This window comes from Bactrocera dorsalis, chromosome 2 (genome assembly GCF_023373825.1).
Source record: "Bactrocera dorsalis isolate Fly_Bdor chromosome 2, ASM2337382v1, whole genome shotgun sequence".
NCBI lineage: Eukaryota > Metazoa > Arthropoda > Insecta > Diptera > Tephritidae > Bactrocera > Bactrocera dorsalis.
In genome coordinates this window covers 16,562,502-16,589,393 of record NC_064304.1, presented here as the reverse complement: position 1 = coordinate 16,589,393, position 26,892 = coordinate 16,562,502, and the positions used below count along the sequence as shown (strand labels likewise).

Below are 26,892 nucleotides of genomic sequence, written 5' to 3'. Positions count from 1 at the left end.
TTTTTAATTTGTTGTACTTCTGTGAAAAAATATATCATATATATAGTAATTTAAAAGACATAGGGGATGTTCGAGTCTCAATCACTGCGGCAGTTATTTGGTTGCTCGAACATCCCCTTAATAGGTTAAATTTACCTACATCTTCCAAATTTGAATATTCGTTTTTAATGCTGCATTGAGTTATTTTCTTATCGATAAATAAAAAGATACATCGACTTTGTCGAATATCGATAAATGAGTATTGCAACTAATTTCATGTGACAACAAATACATTTGGACAGCTTGTGAAGTAAACTTTATTAAAATAAAAATGGTGCGAATTTAATTGAATAAACTGTTTTAATTGTGATTGTAGGCAATTATTTGTGGGAATTATCCACCAGTAACGGCCTCGAAAATAGTTGGTGAAATGAAAAACTGAAAGTGAAATGAAGCTATGAGTGTGAAGCATGGTCAATGCCTGTACAATCAACTTGCATGAATTACATTTAGAAGCTGTAATATTTATGAAAATTTTAAATAAAATGTACTTTGTGAATCAAAAAATTATAATTTAAATAAAGACAATTTTAAGGTTTTCTTATCCCGCTGACAAATTTGTTTTCATTTTTTCCATAATTGATGCATAAATTGTATACAAATATTTAATCACATTATTTATATTATGCTTATTTTACAGACAAAAACGTAAAAACAAACAAAAAACTTTCAAATAAGTCGGCAGAGGCTAAAATTCCATTGCATGCTGGCAGTAGAGTTTACGTATCCAAACATGATTTAGCTAAAATTTTTATACCGAACGCCTGCATTTATACGTCCCGGTTAAGTGAACTGGTATTTGGTTTAGATGTGTTGGAAAATATAGCACGTTCAAATGCTAAGCAACGACTTCTAATGCTTGACGAGAATTTGCTGAAATCCATAATAAGTAAATTACCATTTGTATATTTTTCTTATTTAAATAACCGAAGTATCTTTGATAGCCCATGTAGTACAGGTATTCTCAATGAGAGGAGAGACCATTGACGACAACACAGTGCTTTCGTTTATACAACACAAAATTAGGAACATGTCAAATGTAACACCGCCAACAGCAAGTGAACAACATTCAAAAAATAATTCCACTTTTGAACGCAGTTCTCAGGTCAATCCATAATAAGTTTATCGTGTTTATAATAATATATGATTTTTTAATAATAAAGAACAATTGTCTTAGTACATCTAACATTACGACATGAAACGGCGTATAAATGATACAGATATTATAATAAAATAGTATTATGCATAATTATACATTATAATTATAACGTATTATTTAACACTAATGAACATTTAAAATACTTTTTTTCAGATTTGAAATATGTATATGAAGACAAAAATACTACAACATATTTACAATACTCTACTACACAGCGTGGCCGTGTTATGCTTATTTATAACGGATATCGCTATGTAGAGAACCGTCAAAGTCACAAAAATATATTCTGGCGCTGTTCACGTTACGTTAAGTATGGGTGTAGAGCGACTGTTGTCACATCAAAGCTGCATGACGATGTATCGGCTATACGGGTTACAGGTTCACCTCATACACATGATCCAGAAATGAAAACAGATAATCTTGTAGAAATTTCACCTGATTTCATTGATGAGTCAAAAGGAAGCTTGCTAAGGATGGTTTCATTACTAAGCGATCTTAAATAAACAATTATTAAAATTAATCCGGCAATCATTTACCTACGGAACAAAATGCTATTCTATTTTTGTAATATATGTATTCTAAGTGCAATAGATAAGTACAATAAACACCATAAATTATTTCTGACTTATAAGCACCTAGAAAATTAATATGAATATGTTTTCCACAAGTTTATAAAAAATTTTGTGTTACATTAAAGTAAATTTAAAATTTGTTTGACATTGACAAATTCTTTTATCGTATACTGTAGAAAAATCTTATTTCAATTAAAATTACTAATATACTAAAATTTACTTTATTTCAATTTTAGTAACAAAACCAATGACATTACCAAAATTACTGGATGGGAAATTTTATAAAGACGTCCAGCCGAATCGGAAAACTTTTGGAGGAATTCAAGCAACATGCACAACATGTTTAGGTGTAATATCAGGGACTACAAAGTCTACAGGTAACTTTCTTAGTCATATAAAAAGGCGTCACAGAGAGATACTATCAGCATGCCAGATGTATTGTCAAACAAAAGCTCCACATATGAACACTGTTTTATCTGATGCTTACAATAATATGTGTGATAGTATCAAAATAGAAACTGGTATCAAAGAAGTACGTAAAGATAGTTTGGGTGTGCCAATGTATACAGAAGCCGGACTATCACCACACGTTCAATTTCACGGGCAACATAATACACCACCAGCAGCATTTTTATGGCATAAAGCATTGCCAGTAGTAACCCCAAGCGCCATTGCAGCTACTGCATCTATGCAATATAGAAAATTAAAGCCAAATATGCAACCGAATGGGTGTTATATTAACAGTCCTCCTTAGAATAAGAATTAATACTTTTCAAAAGTATGTTAAGATTCCTCAAATTATAAGCAAGTGCGAGCGGTTTTTTTATTTTAAATGAAATAATAAATCATATAACTAGTTTATATGAAATCTTAGAATTAAGTAATTTACTGCCAACTAATTCACTATAATAAAATACGAATCATATGACAAAACCGCATTGATAATAATTTGTTGCGTCATACCTTTCATTTCATCAATATTAATTAACTTCTGATCAAAAAAACCTACATACTTTTATCGATATAAATTTTCTTAAGTTGCATCTGGATATCTTTCCAATTTTCAACGCCTTAAGCAAGCGTACTTAGATAAATTCATATATATAAATAATTAAGTATTATTTAGATGAGCTTCATAAAAAATAAAGCGTTCGCTGTAGTAAAAATTGAAAACATCAATATTATTAATAAAATGATACACATTTTATATTGCCGACTTTATAACATAATTTTTGATGCGTGAAAAATTATATTTTTATGTATGTATCGAAATGTATTAAAAGACAATCACATTTTAAGTTTTATAATATATGTATGGTATATTGTGGTAAAGACAGCACAAAATCGATTGTCACTTTTTAAATGTTTAGCGTTTTGAATCTCATCCACATATGTATGTAAGTATGTAATTTAAAATGATATACATATATGGACTATTTTATTAATGTAAAAATAATATACTTATGTCTATCTAAGTATATTGTCCATAACAAATAAACTAAAAATTTTATTTAAAATTTAACATTTTAAACATATTTAACTTTTCTAAGAGATCGTATTGCATTGTAATTTTCCGACATTTTGTCCTATTGAACTAAATTTTTTATAAATTAATAAACCAGCCCGTCTCGCGGTAGCAATGCGTTGACCATCACCTATATGATTGTGAACATCTTGAGGAAATTTATTTACATTTATTAATAGTTTCAAGTTAAACGTTGAATATTTACCATTTGTAACGTATAGATCATCGCCAATAGTTTTTAAACGACTTCGGCATTTTTTGGAACGATTGTGAATACATTCCCAGTATACCTTGTCACTATTTCTTCCGAAACGCTTTAAATTTGAGCGATATATAAAATCATTTATCGCCAACAGTGTGCCGCCCTTACGACTGTAAATAAACATTTGCGGACCACAGTTACGTACATGTTGCATTACTGTAAGTAAATATTGGAAAAAATTTATTAGTTTACGAGTATACGCACATATCAGCCAAAGATGCTTGTCCTGTAATATATTAAAATTCTGTATATAGGCACTTATATTTTTTTTTATTTATTATCTTCATGTTCTTATGCACTGTATTATCCACTTAAGGCACTTGCTATTAAATATCTGTATACAGAAATTTATAAAATCTATAATAAAAAAATATTTATAATTGTATGTGGTTGATTCAAAGGATTCGACATTGTCGTATCATTTCTTTTTGCCTAAAAGTGCTTTTTGCAAGCGCCGCTTTATTTTTTCTCGAAAATCATTTGTGTCCGAGGAAACAGGTGTATCTTCGTTTGGCTCTGCCAAAAACTCTTCCGAATTATCCAATTCCATTGTTCGCGGCTCACTTGTCTGGACTGAATCAGTTACCTGTATCTCATACTCATCGAAGGCGTCACTTTGTTCGTGCTGTTCTTGACTATCTTCATCGTCCAAATGACCATCAGGTTCAAAAGTCATAGATGTTACACTTTTATCTGTGGCCTGCATGAAATGTACATGTTCTCCGTCCAGGGGGAAGACCCGTTTCTGATCAGTAACAACCCGAACTTTACATTCCTGCATATTCTCCTTATAACAACATTGAAAAATTGAATATGGACCTCTTCGGAATGTGAATCGAAAATGATGTCCTTCGTAGATAAGTTTCATGCCGCCTTTGGTAGTAGAGGCGTATAAAGCAGGTTGCCCACGGCCGCGTTGTACAGCAGCTAATACTCTGTCTGCCAGACGTTCGTCCTTTTTCGGTTGTTTAGGACGACGTCCACGTTTTCCTTTTAGAGGACGAGTTTCAATCCATGCCGAGTCGGACTCTAATAAATTTGCTGAAAAGTTTAAATATATTTAATATTCCAATCAAACCACATTAGAGTATATAATAAAATATTAAACTATTCATGAAATAAAACAACAAAATCACTAATTGTGAGGATTAAATATAAATTTATTTATTTTTGTGTAGGATGGGTGAAATTTTGTTGGTGTCACGCGTCATTCGGTAAACGAAAAAAATGAGGTAGGGTTGCATACCTCATTAGTTTTAATTCGGATGTAGTCTATATACATATTATGTACGATAACTTTTTTTTTTAAGTCTTGCATAATTTAAATATCAAATTATAAGAATATTCCAAATAGATATTAAATTACAATACATATTTTATAATTTTTTGCATTAAGTAAATATTCTGAAGGATCACCAATATATTCCAATAATATGTGCAATTAAAATATTCTCTTCACGGCAAACCCTAAATCGTATATTTGATGCATACCTGTACTTCGAAACGCCATTTTGAAGCGTATATTGTTTCGCAATTACTGTTTGACTATTTTCGCCGCATTTTACGTTGCTTATAAAATAATATTGTGCATTTTATCTACATATATTTTTATGAAACTAATAATATAAGTTATGTGTTATCATCTATATAACAAGTTATACCATAGAAAATACATAGTATGTGAAACTGTGTAATGTGTATTTTGTGTTCATTTTGATGAATGGGCTTTGGTTTCTACAAGAACTATGCAACTATAAAATAAAATGGAAATAGTAATCAGAGTATGTGAATTTCTTGAATGGAAGTTTAAGCCCACTATAAAAACAATATACGAAAATGGCTGATAATTTCCAATTATTATCCAAGTGAGTAAAGAATAATAATAACACATATTCTAAAACTTTCCTAGTATGAATTTAATAACCATATATTCACTTTTTATGGAGGAGTATTCGCAGATTGTTTGTCAGTATGGACTTATACATTTTTTGCTTAATTTGGCGCAATATTTAACTACAAAACGATTCAATATATAATGTTTGTTATGTTCAACGTGACTTTGTTCCTTGTGCACAAAAGCATTTGCTGTTAAGGAATTACTTACCACATATTTTTATTAAATCAAAGCCACAATTCTAAAAATATAAAAATATAAGATATATCACGTGTATGTGACATACATATATGTGCATATACATATAGTGGTTATGCATAAGAAAGCAGCATTGTTCACTTTTGATATTTAATGCAATTTATTCATAATATGTAATAACAAACCATATATAATATAGAAGTCAGAGGAATCGGAAGATTTTCTAACATCTCATTTCGAGCATGTTTTAATAATGTAAAATTGAAGTACAGAAAGAATTTTACAATTCTTTGTAAATAAATTAAATTAATCTTAAACTTACGCATTTTTTTTTCGTTTTCTAATTTCCATTAAAAAAATACATTTTACTTGAAATTTTGCTTATCTCTTCATTTATTTTAATTGATCGGCTGTAATGTCTAAATACATTTGTACATGTACCATTGGATTTACTCCAATTTATTTTACGTAGTAGTATTATTGGAGAATTGTCCGTAATTTGCTTTAAAACGTTGAATGTATTTGTACTTGTGATTTCTTTTTTCCCATAAAGTACGTAAAGTAAGGGAATTAATATTGCTTTATAGTTTTACCCCCCGAGAATTATGCAGATCGTGTTAAAGCTAAGTCTGAGTAAGGTTCAACCACCGCAATGCAAAATTGTTTTTGTTGTTGTTGTAGCGACAAAAATGCAGAATTGGTCAATTGATTTAAAGTATCAAAATTTGGACTCTCCATAAAATGCAAAAATTTTCGTGTTATAAGGTGATAATACCATTTAAACAAATAATTATGTAACATAAATGTTAATTAAATTATAAAGATTACACAACTTATGAAACATAACTAATATTTTTTATGAATGTTTAAGTTCATTTAGTGAATTTTAATTTGAATTAGCTGGCTTTTTGAAACAGCTGCTCCTATACAATGAAGTTTTCAAATAGTAAACTTTACTGTGATGATATTGAAAACAGTAAATATATACATATGTATATTTTCATATAGAAATGTATGTATATACATATATTATCAGATTACATACATAAACAAATGTCAAGCTTGCGAAACTTATATGAGAACAAATAAAAATATGTGTTGGGTATAAAACCACAATTATTAACTTCCTATTTTTTTAAACCATATTTATTCAATTGTTTTTTTTTGTCATAATTGTCAAAAATTCTATTTCAATGTGGGCAGTCAAAGTTGCGATAAAAATTATTCCTCACATAATGCCGAACCCTGCACCAACATCTTATCGGGCAATACAGGGCTTCGCTTGTTATTTATGTTCAGTGCTGCTGTTTACTTTGTATATATTTTGGGTTCTTGCGCCGTTGAAGCAGCTGGGGTTTCAAAATTGTCCATACAAATATTTAGCATTATGCATGATCAATGTGGTGTCGTATCTTTTGGTTATGATTTATTATGTTTTTTATCCTGCAATTAATTTGGCAATGACCCCGAACGTCGATGAAATATCGGCAATTATAGACGTAAAACTATTAACACGTGGCAATGAATTGGAAGATGTAATTAATTGGAACACAATAAAACATTTGGAAAATGTGCAACGACGACAATCTAAGGAAATATCGTTAGAAAACAAAATTATGGAAAACTGTCGTTGCTGTAAGGAAGCGCAACACGAGGTGAATGTGAAGACAACAATACCTACGCTGTATCACATCGACTTGGCTGAAATTAATCGTTTAGTATATGATTAGCTTCTAATTAAAAAATGTCAGTAGTCGTAGAATAAACATACATATGTTTTTGGTTATGTACGTACATATGTACATACTCGTACATATAAAATTCGTAATAAATAATAGGAAAAAAGAGTTTTGAATTTGAAACTAATATATGCTGCGGTTTTGCTTTACTCAATATAATTTTGTTTCTTTACGTACATGCATATGTTTAAATAAGGGTATTTGGTTTCAGATGCAAATATTGAATACGACGCCGCTGATTTGGAATTCATCTTTAGTCAACGGGGATATCCATTAATTGTGCTCAACAATTACTTATACCGAAAGAATCGTGGACGTTATTGGCGCTGCATACGTTGCACGAAGCATAAGTGTAGAGCTCGTCTAATTGTCTCACCGAAACGTTATGTACGTTTGTACGGTATGCACACGCATGCCAATGAATCGGAGAAAATCGAGTGCGGACGTAGAATTTGCAATGAATTAAAAACAACCTGCCTTAAAGAAATTGACTTAAGTTCAAAGCTCTCCGTTCGACAGCCACATTTTAATACAGACGATTCAAACCATGCAAGGCCGCCACCAGATGATTGTCTTCGGCGTGACGAAAACGAGGAACCGGAACTTAACATGGCAATGCAGTAGCAATACGTTGATGATTGTTCACAATTTCAACCAAACACAAAAAATAAATCTTAATTTTAACAGAAATATAATTATTAGCTGTTTTTTTTCTCTGTAAAATATATTGCTTTTACTCTTTACTCTTCGTAACGATACCTAATAAAATGCAATATTAATTTCCTCGTAAATTCTAGGGAGTTCGGATTGCAGAGATGCTGAAAACGAATCACAGAAAAGAGATGCCGTTATATATACCATGCCTTTTCCATTAGGTGTATGGTTGGAAAACCAAGAGGTATTATATATGCGCAATCAAAAACAGGGTTATAATCTAATTTTCAACGGGTTCATGTATAAAAAAGAAGCCAGTTTTCGTTCTACGATAAACTGGATTTGTTCCAGAGGTAATGGAAGGCGGGTATCGGATAACAAATGTACCGCCCGCTGCATTACCAAATGGGATGGCTCCATTAAATTGGGCAAACATCCACACAATCACCCGCCCAAGTTTACGCCCGAAACGATGCCATCGAAGGCGTTATCAAGAGCAGAATTTGCTTTGACATTATAAGTCAAGCAGTGTATTCATCAAAATTTTACAGTTAATATGTGCTCGTATACAAATGCATACTTATATACTCGTCTATTCCTACATACTTAAGTATTATCGTATGGCCATTTAAGTGCCGAATAATAAAGGCTACTGAAAATAATTGTAAGAAAATTAAAGTTTGAAAAATGTATGTATATAATTAGCTTTTTAAAGTAATAAATCACTGAGTAAGAAAATAAAATATCTCTCTCAAATATTATATTAGTATATAACAAAAGTAAAAGTAATACATTTTTGTAAGATTTTCAGAGTTACTATATGTTGATAAGCTCTAAATATATTCCAAATAATTTATAGGCGAAACTTTTTATTGTATAATTGAGAAAGTTTTTCTGCAATGTATTAGTTCAAACCAAGTTCAAACATTTTGAATTAAACAGTAAATAATATATTTTAATTGCTAGCAATTTATCTTTCTTCTTTTAGCCATTATTATCACGGAAAACCAATTTAGGTATCTCATATTGAGGGGAGTAAAATACAAATTATTACGTTCAAGAGCTTACAATAGTCATTGGTATTGCATAACGCCTAATTGTCCTGCCAATATAACCATTGACGAACTGAAAGGTGGTCTTGTCTTGATTGGAGGATCCCATACGCCTGCTTGTCGGAAGAAGTACTCGTCTTGCAATAATATTTGAAATATTTATAACTTAACAAAGGAAGACATAAGCAAATTATGAAAAATAAAGAAATAATAGTTCGCAAAAAAACACATTTAATTGAACACATTTTATATAAAATTCACGAATGTATTGTTATAGTTTTGTACAATTCTCTCTAACATCTGAACTAATGCACAATTTTGCAAATATTTCACTTTCAGATAAAGATATATATGAAGAGGAGATCTATTTACAACCAACAATCCTGCATGAGCCAACCGAACGGGCCCCTGCACAGCAACTGCATACACACAACGCCTTTGAGGGTCCCGTTTTTGTGGTGAGCAAATATGGTACACGGCAACTAGTGCTGAAGCAGCACACATTCAATCGACACGTTAGTCGTGAAGAGGTCACCTACTGGCGCTGTAGCCAATTCGCTGTATTACGCTGTCGTGCGCGTATCAAGACAAAAGGCAACACATTAACGGTGTTGAATAGTGAACATAATCACGAGGTTATTACAAAAGCTCGAAAGTATGGATCACTGAAAGCAGCTGCAGCGGCGGCAGCTGCAATGTCATCTAATAATGCTACTCCGGTTGCTGGCAAGGTAAACCTTACCAACACTGGCGATACGATAACATATTGTAAAGGCACATATACCTTAGCCAGTGGCAGAAGTGAAACGAATATTTCCGACTAAAAATATATGTATTATTGTATGTGTATTAACGCCATTTATTACGGTTAATTCTGAATTTTTGAAGTCTTCTTCAGTTTATATTACAATTAGTACATTAAATAACAATAATAAGAATACTATTAATGACAACAATATGCTAACAACATGCAAGTAATAAAATTATTTAAAAAAACTTAAATATATGGATAACTTTATCTGTTCCGCATAATAAATATGCAGCAGGACTATACTTATTTATGATTATTATGAAGGTTATTTGATTTTAAGCCGAAAATATATAGGATTTTGCTAATTGAATTTTTTCGCTTTATTTGTCTTATTTTGTTACAGGCCGAACAGCTAACTACTTTTCCTATATAACGGGATTTCGTGGTAGCCGCAAATTGAAGGTGGGCAACTATAGCTTTACACGCAACAAATCGTCCGGCTCGAAAACGTACTGGTCCTGCGCACGCGCCGGTATACACAAGTGCAAAGCGCGCGTTGTGACGATAGATGAGGATTGCCGACACGATGTTATAGTCAAATGCGAGCAACATAATCACCCGCCATTTTAAGCCAATCGCAACATGGAATAAAATACATATTTTGTATTTTCACTTATATAGATATTTTAGCTGAACTGAATTAATTTATTTTATTTTAATTTCATTAGTGAAGTATGCAAATAAATTTAAAACAAAATATATGAATACTATCTTTGAACGACAAAAAAAAAAAACATTTATATCCAAATACGCAAAATTAATTGGGTCATTGTTGTAATGTATGTATCAGAAGTTAGTAAAAAGCCACACAATTTGTTAAAATTTTGTTTGTTAAATTGAATACTTATTTATTTCGTTTCTTGCAGATGAATCACGGGACATGGGTGTGTCTGAAAGCTTGCTCTCATTCACGTTGGGCCAGCGTGGTTGCACGTTGCTAGTTTTCAAGGGATACAATTACGTACGAAATCGACGTAGTGGCTTGAAGACTTATTGGATATGCGCGAAAAAGGTAAGTGTTAATATATTTTCGTCATATCTCAATATATGTATTTAATAGTGTATATTATTTATTATGTTTATAGGGCAGCACTAAGTGCAATGCACGCGTGGTTACTGATGTTATTGATGGTGTACAAAAAATAGTGTTGGAGTCTTGCCGTCACAATCACGCACAAAAAGTAGCTCGTAAAAAGCGCAAAACATCGATAGAGCAGTCAGCGAGCACAATTTTAAGTATTGCAGAATCAAACAAATTTGTGCAAGAACATATGAAGAACGAAATCTCGTGCATTGCGCAGAATGCAGCTTTCTCATAAAGAAATTTCCTTTGGTTGTGAATTGTAGCTTACTTCAATGCATGTTAAATTGCAAAACCAAAAGACTTATTAAAAATACACTTTCAAGCACATACAAACAAAACTAAATACCTAATGTTATATTTCTGCTAAGCTTGACGCTTCTCAAAATTGAGTATGGGATATTGTAATAGGATGCTTCTAATCAGATTTACTCATCGCATAAGCATAAAGGTTTAATGATATTCATTTGTATTTTGCAGAAATCGCTACTTTCAGTACCGGCCAACGCGGATGCACAGTACTCGTTTATGGAAATCAAAAGTTCGTGAAGAATCGCAAATCAAGCACACGCACTTACTGGATCTGCTCGAAAAAGGCAATTTATTCTTATTAACAATTTGTGGTTATTTGGTAAGTTTGCATTTTTGTTTCTCCACAGGACGTTACTTGGTGTCGGGCGCGAGTGGTGACAGCACGTGATAAACAAGGCACTGAACGCATACTTCATCGCACTTTCGAGCATAACCACACACGAAAATATCCGCGTAATCAGGCTGGATTGCAGCGCACTGAACTTTTTCTAAAAGATTTAATGTCGTTGCGCAGTTAGAGGTGGTGTTGCCAAATAAAATGTTTTAATTGATTCTTTAAAAAAAAGAATTTTGAATGCGTTTAGAATGTTGTATGAGCAATTACATTTATGATTGTAAAAATTACAGATTAAGTTTGCTCAGTTCATATATTTATTATAAATACTAAATGAAGTAATTTGTGTTCTTGTTCTATAACTTTCACTGTCTTTTTTTTGTCTTTGTTGTTAATTTCAGATTCAATGAGAACTTTTCAGTATAGTATAACGAATTGCAGCAATGAAAGTTTCTTGCCCATATTTACGACCTTGCACGATTCCAAAAACATTAGCGCCGAAGGCAAAGCGCTGAAAGTTAAAACTGGCTTGTCTAAGCGTAAACCGTTGTTTCTAGAAAATCGTACCTTAGATGACTGGGGGGCTATCAAATATAGCACCACATCGAGAGGCAACAAGCTGCTATCATATGAAGGTCATCGTTTCATCAAAAACAACATTTACGGCATGAAAGTGTATTGGAAGTGCACAAAGTGGCATAGCAATTGTAAAGCACGAGCAATCACTAGTTTTGCGGCACCAACACGTTGCGTTATCAAGGGCGTACATAACCATTCGATTGTGAAGGAAGATTAATTTTGTACTAGACACTACTTACAACTTAATAATGGCAAGGGCAATTCATATGGAATATGCAATACAAAACGTAGATGTTTTAGTTAGCTAAGTTTTTAATACATACATAATTATATATGTATGTTAAGTAACCGCCTTGCTATTACTTCAATAACTTTTTTTATAATACAGTTTAAATATTTGGAAAAAAGACTATGGGCAAAAATATGCCTGTACTACAACATTATTTTTTATTATATACATATAACTACAATAAACATCTCGTTTGTACCAAAGGTTTTTGATTTATAAATTTTAGGAAATAATCGAATGTACTAACTACTAATTTTAGTTTGCTTAAAATTAAGTATATTTTTTCTATTTTTTTTGTAAGCTAGCCATAGCTTATATTATATTTAAATTTGGCTAAGTTTTCTATGAATTTTACTTCTAACTAGCTTTAGTGCACTGCATAATTTGTAGTGTATTTGTATTTTGTATAAATTTATTAATTTATAGTTTCTTAGTTTATTGTACTAACCGTGTGTTATTTCCTTTTACAGGTTTTCAAATCGATTTTATTGATTCGAAAAAGAATGGTGGAAAATTATTGGTTATAAATGGATTTCGGTTCTTTCGTAACAAGAAGCGTGGCTCCCGCCAGTATTGGAAGTGCAGTAATTACTACAAAGAGAAATGTCCCGCCATTGCGATATACGATGAGACAACGTTAAATTTACGTTTATGCCATCAGCATAAACATGTAACCAGCAATGATATTGAAATTAAACCTTTTCTACCCAAAGACTGCGCACTACTCGATGAGGGTCATATTGACTCATTGCACGACGACATAGACGATCTTAAGGTTTAGAATATATTGAAATCCACATAATGAAATCTGAGCCAAAAATATGGCGATAATGTTGTATATCTAGTATACAAATCTGAAGGGCAGTGTTGAAGTATCGCCATACCAAAAATGAATGGAGAAATGAATTCTTGTAAAAATAATTTTTAATTACATATAGCTAAACTAGTATAAATTTAGTAGTATGAATAAGTTATTGTATGCGACGTGTCTTATATGCCAAAATTCGATTTTCAAAAAGCAAATTTTTGAACCTTTTCTTGAAAGTCTTTGCAGCAAGTCTGTTTTTGTACGATAGGATGCGCGTTGTTGTTGTTAAAGCAAAATTTTCTTTAAAAATACGTATGAATATAAAAAAAAAAAAAAAACATAAATAGTAATAATACCAATAATAAAAAACTGTCCATCGAAGTTGTAAAGCATGATGGCCTATTTCATAAATTTTGTGTGAAATTTCTTCTTCAAATTTTGTGCAGTAACTTTAACTAAGAAAACTAAAGTTAACACTTACTTTTCAAATATAAATCTTTTTTCTTTTACTAACTTGCTTTCAACACATCTAAGGATGCCAATTCAACGCAACACAACCAAAGATACAATTTTCCGTCTCGAAACGTGGTGGCCAGTTGCTCTGGTTGGATGGACTCAAATATTTTCGCAATAATGAAAACCGTACGAATTTATTCTGGCGCTGTCACTGGTACTACAGGTAAGTGAAACGTCTGCAGTGCCGCTTTAAGTTTGTTCTGTACTAATAATTCCAACTTTTATAATTTTTTATTATAGACGTATTCGTTGTCCCGTATTGATTTGCATGAATAAATATGATAGCAGTGATTTTCGCCAAATCCATAAACACCGTCATGTGAAGTCAAGCAAGAAGCAACAAGGCACCAATGTCACTCCTCTGGCAATAGCAAACACACTTCCACCTCATTTGGCAGCAATCAATATTCAAACTGTGGCTGATGTGGAAATTGATAATGACCAAGAAATGTTCACAATTTAAACTTCACAAATTATAACTGTATATTATTTAAGTTTATGTAAAACAAAAAAAAAAAAACAACAATTGAAAACAAATTCCATATTGTAGCACTTGTGGTATTAATGTACAAATAGGCTTTTGAAAATATTCGTTTGCCAACACTTGGAGTGTATTAAAAAGTAAACTATGCACTATTTAAATATAATTACTAACATTGTACTATTTTCTCTATATATTTTCATAAATTATATACGCCAACACCCAAACGTGATGCGTTGCAGTTGTTCTTGCCAATGATGTGGTGCCAAACCCGGAGGATGTGCTAGTCTTTTTCACACAATCACTGCGCGGTAGACCCGCTATAATGGCTAACGGCGTACGTTTTCTAATAATGAGTGAAAATAAGAAAAAGATACTATGGCGCTGTAGTTCGATGGCGACTAAAAAGATTAAGTGTCCAGCACGGATCACAATGATAAAAGGCAGTCCACCAAAGTTTATCATCAACAAAGCGGAACATATCCATGCAGAGCTAAAGCGCAACAAATATGGATCGAGCAAACAAGCACAGCACCAACAACATCATCACCACCAACAGCAGCAACAGTACGATCAACATCAACAGGAACTGAACCAACAGTGTTACAGTGTGACAGCTATAAAAGGCGATGAGGAGCAAGAAGTGGAAGTTGATGGAAATGTTAAAATTGAAATTCTAACACAAAGTATCGGTAGCGCCACGCTGCAACGTCAGCAACATCAGTAGAATGCTTAACAGCAAGAACAACAAAAAAGTTAACATGTTGATGTTTAGTTCAATGAACACTAATTCTGTTTTATTGATATTATATACATATATATTTGTATTATGCTATAGTAGAATAGAATAGAAATGAAAATTATGTAAATAGAGGCGTTTGATGCTTGATCATGCACGTTTTTGTGATACAAATTTCATAAAAATGGTGAGCGTTTAAATTTTTTAACTGCAATTATTACATGTTATTAACATAAGCATATATGCATACAATTTTTATGTAAGGAACTACAATGATTGCTTTTAATTTCATTTGCAGGCGCCACATCGTTTGAGGCTTCCATAAATAATACTAAAAATATGCATCGGTCTATACTAGATGTGGATGATGCTTCAGACATCCATTATATTTCTAGCCAAAAGGGACGAACATTATTAGTACATAGAGGATTTCATTATGTGCATGAAAAGGGAATACGAAATAAGGTATATTGGAGGTGTACGCAATATACAACGCGACGAAAATGTCACGGTCGGGTACACACTGAAAATGGGCGCATTGTACATAAAAGTTTTCACAATCATAATGCGAATACATTAATGGAAAGAAAGACACACGTGCGTAGTAGTAACTAAACTGATACTCAGAGGCACCAATGTAAAACTAGTCTAGGCGTTTATAGTTTGGATGCAGTGGGGGTCGTACCCCTTATAACTGATTTGAATGATTTGTATTGTATACAAAGCGGCAAATTTATATTTTTAGTACGTATTTATTGTAGATATTTTCAAATCTTAAAGTTTCTGCAGAAAAGTGAGAATACGTGCAAATTTAGTATATAACAAAATAGTAATAATATATACAATATATGTATTTTGTGCCTAGAGGAAAACATAATATGCATACATCTGTTATTTTTAATGACATTTTGGATTTACGATTTAAGTGATTTCAGTTTAGTTGTAAAATATTAAAGTGATTATATTTCAATCTTATCTTTATAGTATTATTTGTTGTATATATTTTATATTCCTTAGAGGGCTCCTATAGAAATTTTCGCCTTACAAAAACAAATTTCCCGAAAATACTCCAGGTATTTATTTTAAAAATATGCGAGACACAATTATTTACCAAACTATTATATTATTTTTTATTTTCAATTACAGATTCCCAATTAAAAAAAAAAAAAACTCTTGAAAACAATCTTCGTAAAAATAATAATTTAGAGAAAATAAGAAGTTTGTCGAAGTAAGAGGCTCCAACAAAACGATATAAAATGGTATTCTTATTGACATATAAACAAAACCTCGGAACGCGAGTGCTAATTTGATGAAAAATTTGTTGTTATTAACTACTCAAAAAAAAAACTTTTACCCAATGCTTGAATGTAAAAATGAGGGCCCAGAAATGGAGTGAGTGGTACATAAGTGCAACAATATTTTTGGGGTTGTGTTGTAGGAAAATGGCATTAACTGCAATAATATATTTATCATCGCAAAATTTTTCAACAATTGACCGACTATGTAATTGAATACTAAAGCAAAAACTATACAAATACAATATTTAAAGTGTAAAAAATAACGGCGATTGGATACAAGTAGTTCCGATTCATTTTAGGATACTTGAAATAAAAAAACCACAATAAGCTATAGTATTCTGTTTGTAGTGAAATTGGTTTTAAGAATATATTGTTTGATCTTTCAGAAAGAGCAACTGACAGCTAAATAAAATAGATATGTTACATAAATACATACGAGTAAGAGACTCTAGGGTGTTTTACAACAATTGAGAAAGAAATGAATGATTATAAATATTACTTCATTACATGAAACTTGGAATAAAAACCATTTTCTTCAGCATAACATTTTACCAATGAATTTTTTTTTACTTTATTTCTAATCATACTGTATGTAGAATAAAAATAATTCACATATACTAATTAAATTTTTCAATCTTTACAGGCAAAAAATCCAAAACATTGCCGCTCTCTGCGCTAGCATCATTTGGCAATACCAAGAAGAAGCGTAAAAAGTTGATTATTAACTCATTCGAATTTGTTATCGATCGAATGCTGAAGCAGAGTACCAATTGGCGTTGTGCCCGGTATAAAAGTGCTAAATGTAAGGCACGTGCAACAACACGAGTGGTAAACGGTGTAGAACGTTACGTCTTAAGAAATGGCGAACATTCGCACGAGTAAATCGATGTTTGACAGCTAATTGATTTTTCTCCGAAAAAAATATTAAAGGATATTGTATTCACAGAGACCATAATCCTAATTGATCCATAAGATATTCGTATATATAAAAATAATGCGTATGGCTTATATCAATACATAATTATCAAGATTTTTTACTTACATACATTTATAGTTTCACGGTTTAAAACATAATCTTAATATGAATAAATTCCTTGTTAATGCAGTGTATGAAATTTGGTGTATTTGCTGGTATGTACCACCTGTATTTAATTCATTTGTTACTGTCACTACCCAATTCAATTTGAATACAATACGTTCTGTTTTTGTTTTTTTTTTTTTTTTAATTTGAAGTTTTTAGTTCAACACTGTGTGGATTACAGTTATAAAACGCTGTTTAATGGAAGAAAATAATACATAATTTCAATATTTCGTATTGAGTGTTATTATTACGTACGCATTGATTGGTGAGTTGATGTTAAAAATGTAATGAGTTTTATTTATTGTGACAAAATTTTAATAAATAAAAGCCTAAAACATAATAATAAATGAAATACTCGATGATGCTTATAAAAATAATACTCGCTGTAAGATTATATTGCGCATAATTAAAATGGAGTTAAAATGTTATGTACTATTTTTATTATAATACATTTATTTAATAAATTGCTATACATATATACATATAAATAATTGAATCGTAATTAAACATAGAAACGTGCTGACTTTTAACGAGTTTTATTATTAACTTTAACGCTTTAAGCTTAATAATCTTTGGTAATATGATAATTCAAAGTCGTTTAAAGATTTTATGAAGCTTTTATTGACCCTTGCTTTCCTATTGTTTATTTCTATTTCCAGCTTTGGAAACTTTAGCCAAGAAATGCGGCTTAATGATTACACAAGGCAAAAAAGGAAAACCGAAATTATTATTCGCCGGCTTTGCATACTTCCGAAATAACAGTAAGGGCCCCAAAACTTATTGGCTGTGCGCAAAAAATCGCGACAATCGTTGCCGTGCGCGAATTATCACTTGCGCTAAGACTGGTGCTTTGCTAATCAAAAATCAAAACCACAACCATCCACCACCACCGCCGCTACCCGGCGCGGCAAATAATCGTAAAGATTTCAAAAAAGAACTGTAATGATATTAATAAAAAAGTGTGGAAGCATATCACTGCGGAATAGTGAAAGATATATACAATGAAAAAAAAAAAACAACAAATGAATAAAGTGTATTGCTTCTTTTTCAGTGCTAAAATAAGTAACCTTGTTTCACTACACATTTATATTTCCTTAATTACTTTAAACAAATATAATTTATTCATTTGCCTCCTCTCTTATATATGTACATACATACTTAATCATTTTAATTGGATTTTTAGTTGTTTTAATTACAGAGGGCTCTGATATTTGTGCCATACAATCTATTCGTTATGTTTTGGGGCAGCGTGGCGCTCGCAAGATGATCTGTGATGGCTATTCGTATATATGCGCTAAAAAGGTGAAATCACGTAAATATTGGATATGTGCAAAGCAGCGCAGTCGCAATTGTAAAGCCCGCCTTATAACCGATGTCAATGAGGAGGAGTTTTCGGTGCGGAATGTCGAACACAATCATCCGCCGGAAAGAGTTTTCAGTGGATCGAGCTCGAATCATAACGAAGGCGAAATCACGAATTGATTTTTCGTGTTCAATATCGTAAAGTTGCTATTTCGAAAACTACCTCAAATCTTTGTGTATATGTGGTATGTTTGCATTTTATTTCGAAAATTTGTTTTTATGCGTTAAAGTTCCTGTTCGTTCATTCATATGTGCATACAAATCGATAATAGTAGTCCATATTCAAAACCAAGCATCTACACAAACTATAAACATTTAAGATATCCATTTAAAGCTAAATATTTACAATAAAAACAGAGATAGTTAGGCTTTGACTACAGAAAAGTGATCGCGTGAAAACACCTTAATAGCATAAGGGGATTTAAGAAATAATGTTGATTAAAAAAATAAATATCAAATTTCGAAATTACATATGTATGTAGAACTGTTAGAATTAGAAAGGGTATTTTAATTAAGGTAGGGGATGAGATGTTAACATTTGTGCAAAAAGTTATATAACTGTTGTTTGTATCACCTGAAACTAAAAACTGTAATTTGTTGCAAATGATTGTCGTGGTGGGAATCATCTGTGGTTTCAAAATATTTAAAAAGTAGACGTGGCCCCTACTCCTAATAAGTTTAATGTACATATCTCCCAAACCACTTAAACTAAAACAACCAAACAACAAAAGTGTAAAAACAGCCAAAAGTTGTATAATTAGACAATGGGCAAGGCACTGCTTTTATATAAATGAAACCCAGATTTCGGAACTGCTCGACCAATTTTACCAAATTTGGCAAATTACCCTAATATTTCTATTTTAATGCACGAATAATGTCTTTGCCATAGAGAATGCCACCTTATGCCTAAAATTGTCAAAATCGGCCCAAAACTATTCAAGCTCCCATATACCGAGTTTCAATTCTTCTTTACTGGCAGCGACTGCGAACTTTTAATGTTGTTGTTCTAGCGGGTACCTAGTCCCCGTTAGGATGGTAAGGATTAGTTAAGTAGAAACGTGCTGTTTCCATGGGATCGAACCAAAGAGAGAGGGGTGGTAGATGAGTGGGGTTGGTGGGGCATGCAAAGAGGAGGCCAGTGTCATGCGGGAACTCATTGTACGCAGGACATATATTGGATATGTCGGTGTCTATTCTGGATAAGTAGCAGTTTAACCTCCTACAGTATCCAGAACGAAGCTGCGCAAGGGTCACTCTCATTTCTCGTGCGAACTTTTAATCGAATATAACCGATACCGATCGAAAATATGGGTTAATCTGTGTGATATATTATTGAAATTCGGATAAGTTGCAAGAGTATGAAATGTTCGGTTGCACCCGAACTTAGCCCCTACCTTACTTGTTTTATTTTGTATTTAACATATTTGTATTTAACACAGGAAATGCCAGGAAGTTATTTTCCAATTAAAAAAATTACTATAATATATATGTATTAGATTTTTTGACGATAAATTGCGTTAAAGTGTTCTAAAAATTAAAAAATGATTCAAAAGTCTATCGCCGTTAACTATCGATTATAATCTGGTGAATGAACTTTGATCAAATTATGACCGCAGTCTTACTTTTTCCTAGACACGTTCAAATAACTGCTGCTACTGTATTGACGAAACGTTTAGCCACTCAACAAGTACTTGTAAAACTTTAGGCGTGTTTTTCTTCGTAACTACGTACATTTGTATACCCTGAAAGCGTCGGAGATCCTATAAAGTGTATATGCATATAAATAATCTGCGTGAGGAGCTAGATCAATTTAGCAATGGTCGTTTGTCTGTCCCTTCTTCGTTGACTTCAACAATAATCTATGGCCAAATTTCGTGAAGATATCTTTTAAATACGTAAAACAGTTTTTCATATAAATAATTGATTGATAGCTAGAAGGGTCCGATGTCAGGCGGTTCCGACAAATAAGCCACTTCTTGGGGGGAAAAAAATGTGTACAAAATTTCAGATCGATATCGATATCGATAGATTCGAGGGACTAGTCACCCAAATACATGTCGAGATATTCGGCTTTTTAAGTAAGCCATTTTAATACATGCCTTACTCAAAAAGCCGAATATCTCGAGAAGTATTAATGATAGCGATTTTGACCTCGGACCTTTTTTAAAGCAAATAAAATTTCCTACAAATTTGTTAGTTTTTTCTATAGCTCCTGTCATTTACGAGATATACATATACAAAAAAATGCGAAATTCGTGTGAAAATCGGGTTTAGAGCCCCGTACTACCTCGCCGGTGTGGGTTACGAATTTGTTGCACTGGGCGCTTTAGTAGAGTGAACGATTCTGAGAAATATGCGTTTAAACTTTAAAGTCAAAGCGATGCCATAAAATCCCTCTGAGCTGTAGGAATTTAAAGATAAAAAATCACGATCTTCGTGTATTTTCTATGGAAAATTCTTACATGCATTGGTCCAGTTCTTAATGTTAATATTAAGGGCTAAAATTTTCAGGGTATTCCCAAGGAAATTTCGTGACGGGATTGAAAAAAATTAATAGTTAAAAAAAAACACCCTAATACATATGTATATATTTAGAAGCTGTTTAATGCTGGCTCAAATTTGAGAAACAGCTTAAAACATCAAGGAAAAAGTTTATTATTTATATCAAAAAGATTATTAAATAAAAATCTTTTTTGGCCTTCAAATACAGTAAATCTCTTTGAAGAATCTTCTGTTTCTGTACCTGTTGCTATGCAATAAGATTACAATTATCGGACCTATTAGAGTGGGCTTATATTGAAATACTCAAATTTACAACTTTAAAACTCACTGATATATTGTATATTCATATGTATGTACATAAAAACGTAAATGTACATATTTATCGGCTGTTTGGGTTCGCAGGTGAATACATTGTACTTAAGTATGTACAAATGGCAATTTTTGTAATTGTTTAAATATATATTAGTAAGTATTACGTTTGTACGTTAGTTAGAATATTGGTATGTAGCATTTATGAATGCATAAATGCTCACAGATACTTTTATGTCTCAGTCCTTAGTCATTTCTTCGTGCTGCATTGCTTTTTAATGACAGCGCCATCAGTACTCTTCAATGCTTTTGTTGTGGTTATAAGCAAACACATACACACACACACATGCGCATAGACGCAGGGACACAAAGCCAGCCTTGTACACAAAGATTCGGATCTAGGTTGGTGTGTCCGTGCGTGTGCGGTTAATAAATCCCGCGGGAATGCTTTTAATTTATTGCTGGCACAGCAGTAAAATGTACAATGTTCGCAATGCACGCAGTCGCTTGCTTGCTTGGTTGGCTGGCTGGTTCTTTGGTCGCCCATGTGGAAGTAGACGATGGTAGTTTTGCATGCCACTGTTGCTCATGCCATGCTCTCATGCAAACACAAATACAAAAACACACACACACATGCATGCATGGTTATGCTTATGCCTGTGGATGTGGCTTTGTATCGTTCCCTGCGGCAAGTGCTTTGTAACTGGCTGTGGGTGGGTTAGACGGGTTGACAGGCAGCGGGTGCACGTTTGCGCCAACATGATCTCATTGAACAAGAAGAATAGCCGAAGGTAAAGCTTACTGCTTGCTTGCTGGAGACAGCAAGTCTACAAACATAAAAATTATAATATCTAAATGCGAACGAGCAGGTGGTAACTGTGAGACGTGGCATCCCATGTACGTATGTATGTAGGTATTTGTGTGTGTGTGTGTGTCACCTTGGTTGCGTTTCGGAAGTGACCGCTGTCTGAATTCCCTCCTGAGCGAGTCTAATTTTTTCTTATTGTTTATATAAGTGCTTTGGCCATTTACAATGTGCGCAAATTTGTTTGGAAAGTGTAAGTGTAAATTTAATATGTCTTCGCTAAGTATGCTGACATAAATACATATTCAGATGCGTTCATATACAAACATACACGTACTTACATTAGCACACATGTCTTTTCAGAGGCTGCTCTGTTAATTCAACAAATGCATTTAAAGCGAGGTGTTGACTCAATTTACTACAGTGTATAAATCAGTTTCATTCATACATACAGCTGTGCTCAAAATGATGACTCAATTTTAAAGGTTGCGGGCAGACGGCGACTTAAGATGTTACAGGTATGTATTTGGTATGTCGGCGTCAAAGTATGGGGTTAAGTTGAGTTTCTCTGTTGGTTCTTGGGGAAATGTTAAATGTTTCATGAATTCTAATGCTGGTATTTAATATATACTCTGTGGTTGTGTCGCTGTGGGATTACCTTGGCTGCTAGACAATTTACCAATAACTCATATAATTGGTAGCCCTGTATAGTTGTAAATCATTTCGACTACCAGGTGGGACTTATCGCGGAGCAAAAGTTGGGTTATTAGACGTGCATTAAGTATTTTATAAGCCGGTTGGGAATTGCAGCTGATGTTCGTTGGTGCCACATAGCACCACATAGCGCTACAATGCAGTTGTTTATACATATGTAAGTATTTGTGCCTGTCCAAAAATTGGTCTTGATGTAGCGGCTAAGTGGGTAAGTAAGTATATTTCGTGGAAACTCGAAAATTAGTGAACCGATAGCTAAAACCTGATTCCATCAATTTTCTAACACGTAAGTAAAGACTTTGAACACAGCTTAAGAAATACAGATTTACCATCCAAAAAGTAAGAATTAATAACAAAAAAAAGGAAGAAAACGTTGACTTCGGTTGTAACGAAGTATACATATATACTCTTCCCAAATAAAAAAGTTTCCACTCAAGAACTTGATTTTAACTGTTCAGTTTGAATGGCAGCTGTATGGTATAGTGTTTCGATTTGGAAAATTTGTTCATAGATTTTGCCGTTGCTTGGGACAAGAATCTATGCCAAATTTCGCGAAGATATCTTGTCAAATAAAATAGTTTTCTGTATAAGAATTTGATTTGAGTTTTTGGTCTGATCTAGAATGTGTGAGCAGCTTCATGGGGAGAAAAAAATGGAATTTATTCAACATTGTTTTTGTAAAAAAATCACGACTTTCTGTATGGGAATTAAAATAATGAGATGGTGTGTGAACAACTATTGGGTAAGAGGTGTAAGTTTTTCAATTACATTTATTTAACATATATTCGTACGAAGTTCATCAATCGTCGCTGGCTTGTTCGCATAGACAATAGACTTGACTAGCGGCAAAGGAAATAGTCTAACGGCGTCAAATCGCACGATGAGGAGGCTAATTGACTGGACAATTTCGTGAGATAACTCGTTCACCAAACTTGGTTTTCAATAAATCGATTGTGACATGTGTTGGAATCACATCTTATCCAAGTCCATGTCATGCAATTCGGGCCAAAAATTTCCAGTTATAGATCGGTAGCGATTCCCATTCATGGAAGGAGTACGGTCCAATGACGACGCTGTCCCATAAACTCCACCAAACCGTAATTTTTTCGGGATGCAACTTTCACAGGAATAAAAAAACTTATTGATGTCCCAAACTGTTTCTGTTTTATTTAAATAAACATTTGGAGAGTAGACTCCAAATATCGGTAGTAAATTTTAATAATTTCGACTCGTTGTTGGGTCGTATATCTTAGAGAAATGTCAAAAGATCGGGACAAAATATGGCGTCGTTTGCTGTCCCCATCGGTCTACTGTTGTAACGTCCCTATGAAAAGATCCGGTATTTGTTAATGATCGAAGATATATATTATTTTTCATAATAATTTCGATTTTAAACGACTTTTTAGGGAGAAGCCGAAACTTTGTCAAAAATCAAAATTTTACCAGCCCTTCGATCATTACAGGTAATTCATCAATAGTAAAAATACTTTTTATTTGGTTTTTGGATTGGAGATAGTTTTAAGTAAAAAAATCTTCCTCTCAGCCAGACACTTTTTCGCAGGTTCTCTTGCAGATCGGCTACGGGATTTGCAAGTGGACCCCCTTAATAAGTTCAGCATTTTATGAGTTGAGTTTTTAGTCTTTATTGCACTATGAACATCCCAGCCTGAATTCTAGCTTAAATATTTACGGTTTAGATCAACTTTGTTCATCAAACAAACAGTCATCGCACTCGCGACTAGGCTCCCACGTCACTATTGACGGTCATAACTTCGAAGTCATAGATAACTTCGTCTCTCTTGGAACCAGTATTAACAGCAACAACAATGCCAGCATCGAAATCTAACGCAGCATAACTCTTGCCAATAGGTGCTACCTTGGACAGAGAAGTGAAGTTTTCTCTCGATGAGTCAAAACCAAACTCTATAAGTCACTCATTATTCCCGTCATGTTATATGGGGCAGAGGCATGGACGATGACAACATCTGATGAGTCGACGTTACGAGCTTTCGAGAGAAAGGTTGCGCGTTGGCCACGCCGAATATCGCATTCGATAGAATGATGAGCTGTGTGAGATATACGATGACATTGACATTGTTGAGCGAATTAAGAGACAGCGGCTGTGTTGGCTAGGTTATGTCGTCTGAATGGACGAAAATACTCCAGCTCTGAAAGTATTTGACGCAATACCGCCGGAGGAAGCAGAGGAATAGTAAGACCTCCACTCCGTTGGAAAGACCATGTGGAGAAGGACCTGGCTCCGCTTGGAATTTCCAATTGGCGCCTCGTTGCGAAAAGAATAAACAGCTGCCTCGCTGTTGTTAACTCGGCTATAATCGCGTAAGCGGTGTCTACGCCAGTAAAGAAGAAAGAAGAAGTTTCATGACTTGAGTTTTTAGCCTGTATTGCAATGTGAAGATTCCAGCCTGAATTCTATCTCGCTTGGCAGATCTTTGAAAATATGCATAATTTTCACCTGGTAAATATTGTTCCCAATTACAAATATTGTTACTCAATTACCCTTTGTTAGTACTCCTACTGCATCATATAACAATCATCAATAACATTTACATATGTACATATGTATGTATGTATGTTATATGCATGACTCTGTAAGTATGTAGGAATGCTTTCAAGCGCAATCACATAAGTTCGCATTGCAGGTAAATTGCAGCACTGCTAATTATTACTCATAACTACTTGCGTAATTGAAAAGAAATGCCTTGAGTTGTAAAGAGTCGAATGAGTGTGTATTGTCAGATAAAAATTTTCAGAATAAACAATGAATTAGACTATATGACGCCCGAAGATACTGCTGAGGTTCTTAGAATGATTATAAAAAGTTTGAGTGTTTTTTCAGTAAATACTATCTTTTATGATTCATATATGTATAGCTTTATTAAAATAGAAATTGGGCGAAATTATATGATAGCTAGGTATATGAGCTATAGCGGTTATTCAAACAAACTAGTATCTAAAAACCCCTGTGGGAAATTCATATAGAAATTGTACCCAATTACTTCGTCTCGTAAGGCGAGATTGCAGTAAAACTATAACGTAATAAGGAGGGTGTGTCTGTAGTCAATATAAATTTCTCAGTCGTCGGGTCCTCAAGTAGTCTCGGTTTCTAGTTTGCCACTAGCCGGCCACTTTATTGTTTTAGTGTACGTCATAATGATTGAATTCCTTAGAAATTAAACAAAAATGTCTGCCAAAGTGGTGACATCACTAATTATGTACTACAGATAATATTTTCCAATTGGGAATTAAGGTGCTTATCTAATTTAGTACAAAGTTATACATGTACATTTGTATATACATATGTATGTAAGTACATACATAAGTTCCTCGGTTACATTTTTGTGTAAAAATTTGACTAGCAGTCACCTTAGAATCTAAATTATCTACTAAGTGGCCAAATCTGAACTATTAATTAAGCAGCCACTAACTGGAGTAAGCGTTAAGTGTTAATGATAGATTAAGAAAACTCGTATGAACTTGCAGCTAAAACGTACATACATTTCCAGTTATGGACGATACTATCTTCTGTCAAAATTGATAAAATTGAAACGGAACGAAAAATCAATAAAAATTCGTTTCCTTGCACTAGTGAGCTACTAAGATGAATTTAAGTGCGGAAAGATAAAAATACAGTGAGAGCGCATACTAAATGCAGGGTGAACTGAAGAGTATATGTACATAACAACAGAGAATTCTCTCCTCTCAGCACAACCGAACTGCATTGAAACTAGGAGTGTGCAATGTGTGGAAATTCGC

General features: G+C 33.1%; 2 protein-coding genes, 1 long non-coding RNA gene and 1 other non-coding gene across 25 annotated transcripts in view; 3 read left to right on the top strand and 1 right to left on the bottom strand.

The window, feature by feature from the left end:
- The window catches only part of LOC105222830 (modifier of mdg4), a 33,681-nt gene extending 14,438 nt beyond the window's left edge, over window positions 1–19,243 (top strand). The window contains exons 5-7 of one of the 21 annotated variants that reach the window (XM_011200339.4): window positions 11,467–11,582; window positions 11,646–11,818; window positions 12,034–12,172. In XM_011200339.4, coding sequence (XP_011198641.2) covers window positions 11,467–11,582; window positions 11,646–11,816 — 287 coding nt within the window. In that variant the 3' untranslated portion in view covers window positions 11,817–11,818; window positions 12,034–12,172. Of the gene's footprint in view, window positions 1–679; window positions 929–983; window positions 1,145–1,351; window positions 1,909–2,006; window positions 3,425–7,599; window positions 8,084–8,185; window positions 9,004–9,030; window positions 9,323–9,433; window positions 10,087–10,248; window positions 10,607–10,771; window positions 10,918–10,990; window positions 11,333–11,466; window positions 11,583–11,645; window positions 11,975–12,033; window positions 12,704–12,970; window positions 13,720–13,842; window positions 13,988–14,064; window positions 14,374–14,547; window positions 15,201–15,342; window positions 16,031–16,985; window positions 17,654–18,082; window positions 18,486–18,606 lie in introns of those variants that run through there. The other 20 variants (XM_011200325.4, XM_011200330.4, XM_029548896.2 and 17 more) reach the window with 20 other exon arrangements.
- On the top strand, window positions 11–596 carry LOC125776525 (uncharacterized). Its single transcript, XR_007421787.1, has 2 exons — window positions 11–289; window positions 356–596. It is a non-coding gene; the product is annotated as an uncharacterized LOC125776525 (long non-coding RNA).
- LOC105222828 (uncharacterized) lies at window positions 3,205–3,640 on the bottom strand. Its single transcript, XR_007421788.1, has 2 exons — window positions 3,501–3,640; window positions 3,205–3,425 (listed from the first exon to the last, which is right to left on the bottom strand). It is a non-coding gene; the product is annotated as an uncharacterized LOC105222828 (transcript).
- LOC115065883 (phosphatidylinositol N-acetylglucosaminyltransferase subunit P) lies at window positions 4,739–7,515 on the top strand. Of its 2 annotated transcripts, none has more exons than XM_049449022.1 (2): window positions 4,739–5,422; window positions 5,507–7,515. In XM_049449022.1, the coding sequence occupies exon 2, from the start codon at window positions 6,843–6,845 to the stop codon at window positions 7,377–7,379; it is 537 nt and encodes a 178-aa protein (XP_049304979.1). In that variant the 5' UTR covers window positions 4,739–5,422; window positions 5,507–6,842; the 3' UTR covers window positions 7,380–7,515. The 2 variants fall into 2 exon arrangements, with proteins under 2 accessions (XP_049304979.1, XP_049304978.1); XM_049449021.1 differs by having other exon boundaries at window positions 5,504–7,515.
- Window positions 19,244–26,892: the final 7,649 nt, after the last annotated feature.

What these genes read in the sequence shown, in the direction of transcription:
- LOC115065883 (XM_049449022.1), top strand. Translation starts at nt 6,843, where the DNA reads ATGTGGGCAGTCAAAGTTGCGATAAAAATTATTCCTCACATAATGCCG.